We start from the raw sequence: 2,192 nt of genomic DNA, 5'->3' as shown, positions 1-2,192 counted from the left end.
ACAAGTAAAAGAGCACACTTTTCAAACTGAGAAATGTGAGTAGTTCGATTCGTCCCTCACCTAGAGGTGATGATAATATGACTTTACTAAAATGATCACCAACGCTGATTAGCTATTATTGATGGCTACGGTTTTTTTTTGCCACTTTACCGAATGTTTCCGAGTTGAACTTAAATTGATCTACTTCTGCAATGGTTTTTTTCTCATGTACTACATAGTTAATCATATCATCTAGAGAACGTAGACACTCTCTTGTGAAGCTAATTTAATCACTTTCAGGATATGACCTCAGGGAATTTACAGAAGAAGGTCACATCTGATGAATATGTTCCCAGTGCACCTCCAATTTGCAGTCCTGCTGCAGAAATCAAAGAAGTTGATGGACGGATCCCTGCCTCTAGAGCAGCTAATATGCAATCTATGGCAGAAGATATTGGTCTCTCAACTAAGGTAGATATTAACATTTCTTCTGGCATAACCCACCAGGTCAAAGTTCCAAATCATTCTGACTCATCTGTGAGCTTTGTTCATGATCTAGTAACAAAACCTAAAGCTATATCTTTTACGGGGGCCTTAGTGCCTTTCTTCTTTGAAAGCACAATACTTCCCGAATTTCAGTTTAAATCTGCTTACACCTGTTTTAGGACGACTGTTGCTGAAAGTGGCGGGCGTCAGGTTCTTTTCCGGCTCGCCTTCCAACTTTTCATGCCAAGGTACCTTTATTGGTAACAAACAAATTTACAATGTGCAGTTACTCTAGCAGTATTATCCATGATGATTTTCTATCTAATACAGTGCGTTGGGCCCGTGGCATCGCGTGCTCCCGTATGATGCGCGTGTTCGGCTTTGCCTACATGCTTGGGCTAGGGGCTGCGTAGAAGCTTCAATGTTTGAAAAGTGAATGTGTTCTCTTAAGGAATTCATTTAGGTCAGTTTTTTCTCCTGTTCCATGATATTGAGCCGTTGTTGTGATCTTTTTTGACTTTAGTGTCATTTTGAGAGGAAATCTATGACAAACACCGAGTCTATAACAAACATTGATATCACTTGTAGCATCCTATCATTTTCTTATATTTAGTCTTGCAGAGATGATAGTTTTAGCTTTTTCTTGCTCCATCTCGCTGTGTTACAATTATTCTTATTCTACATGCAAAGAAGCTTTCTGGAGTCTTATTTACCTCTCAAGGAACCAGCTGGGTAATTTATAAATGCTTTGTTGATCACATTTTAGAAAAATAGAACTTGAATTCTTGGGTATGTTGTTGTTGTTGAATGTTCAGACACTCTATTTGTCTAACTTCTGTTTTATCCCAATTTTGTTTTAAACAATGTTTGAACGTCTTTGTCGCTTGTCAACAACGTGTGATATTTTTCTTTGATCAGATTCGTGTCTCTTAATCTGTCATATCTGTGTTTTTCATTAATTTCCGAATTTTGATTGTTAATTAGTTTTTTAAGTTATTTTCTTGATTGAAGGTCACTAATTCTTGAAGCCTTCTATTATAATACTATCTGTATTTTCATTTATTTGGAAATTTTGTATTGTCAATGAGTTTTATTTAGAGTCGCTGGTAAAGTTGCATGTGATCAGGAGAAAACGTGGAAACAACCTCTTGTCGAAATGCGGCGTAAGGCTGTGTATAATGGAGCTTGTGGTCCGGGCTTTCCCCAAATTCTATGCATACGAGAGCTTTAGTGTACCGAATTGCCCTTCTTTTTAATGAGTTTTTCTTAATTTTTTCCTTGATTTCAGCTTAATAACATTCAAAAATATCTGTTAAATATGCAAGCTACTAGTAAATCATTTGCTTTATTTGAATATACACATCTGGATGAATGTTCTGATTCTTGACAATTCTAGTTGCTTTATATATGCTATTTAAAGGAGTAAGTGGAGAAAGTTTTGTGCGTTAAAATGGTTCTTTGTTTCCTCGATTTATTGTTCTTCTTTTGACTCTTGTATAATCATTTTTATTCTCTTATAATTACCATCTTTTGATTGCTTGAGATTATGTGCCTTTTAGTGCCAATTTATTTGCTTTAACTCTGCGTTATATTTGGTTTAAAGATGATTAAATCTGGATGGAAAGTCGTCGTGAGCAATCATCAGAAGTGTTAAAACTGTGAGTACCTTCCTATATGGTCTATTATTATTTTCCTAGCTTTATGTAGTTAGATGGGTTGGGATTTAG

The 2,192-nt window shown here is 35.9% G+C and overlaps 1 protein-coding gene across 2 annotated transcripts; it reads left to right on the top strand.

The window, feature by feature from the left end:
• The first annotated feature begins 6 nt into the window (after nucleotides 1–6).
• On the top strand, nucleotides 7–2,186 carry LOC124885448. 2 transcript variants are annotated; one of them, XR_007051257.1, is made up of 4 exons: nucleotides 7–450; nucleotides 645–713; nucleotides 796–928; nucleotides 2,069–2,186. XR_007051257.1 is itself a non-coding variant. In XM_047405176.1 (3 exons), the coding sequence occupies exons 1-3, from the start codon at nucleotides 320–322 to the stop codon at nucleotides 899–901; spliced, it is 306 nt and encodes a 101-aa protein (XP_047261132.1). In that variant the 5' UTR covers nucleotides 7–319; the 3' UTR covers nucleotides 902–1,530. The 2 variants fall into 2 exon arrangements, 1 of the variants encoding a protein (XP_047261132.1); XM_047405176.1 differs by lacking the exon at nucleotides 2,069–2,186 and having other exon boundaries at nucleotides 796–1,530.
• The last annotated feature ends 6 nt before the right edge of the window (nucleotides 2,187–2,192 follow it).

Source organism: Capsicum annuum, unplaced genomic scaffold, assembly GCF_002878395.1.
Source record: "Capsicum annuum cultivar UCD-10X-F1 unplaced genomic scaffold, UCD10Xv1.1 ctg75403, whole genome shotgun sequence".
Taxonomy (NCBI): domain Eukaryota; kingdom Viridiplantae; phylum Streptophyta; class Magnoliopsida; order Solanales; family Solanaceae; genus Capsicum; species Capsicum annuum.
This window is presented reverse-complemented; position numbering and strand designations above follow the sequence as displayed.

What these genes read in the sequence shown, in the direction of transcription:
- LOC124885448 (XM_047405176.1), top strand. Translation starts at nt 320, where the DNA reads ATGAATATGTTCCCAGTGCACCTCCAATTTGCAGTCCTGCTGCAGAAA. An exon ending in ATATTGGTCTCTCAACTAAG is followed by an intron (nt 451 to 644) that starts GTAGATATTAAC and finishes CACCTGTTTTAG; the next exon opens with GACGACTGTTGCTGAAAGTG. An exon ending in TTCCAACTTTTCATGCCAAG is followed by an intron (nt 714 to 795) that starts GTACCTTTATTG and finishes TATCTAATACAG; the next exon opens with TGCGTTGGGCCCGTGGCATC.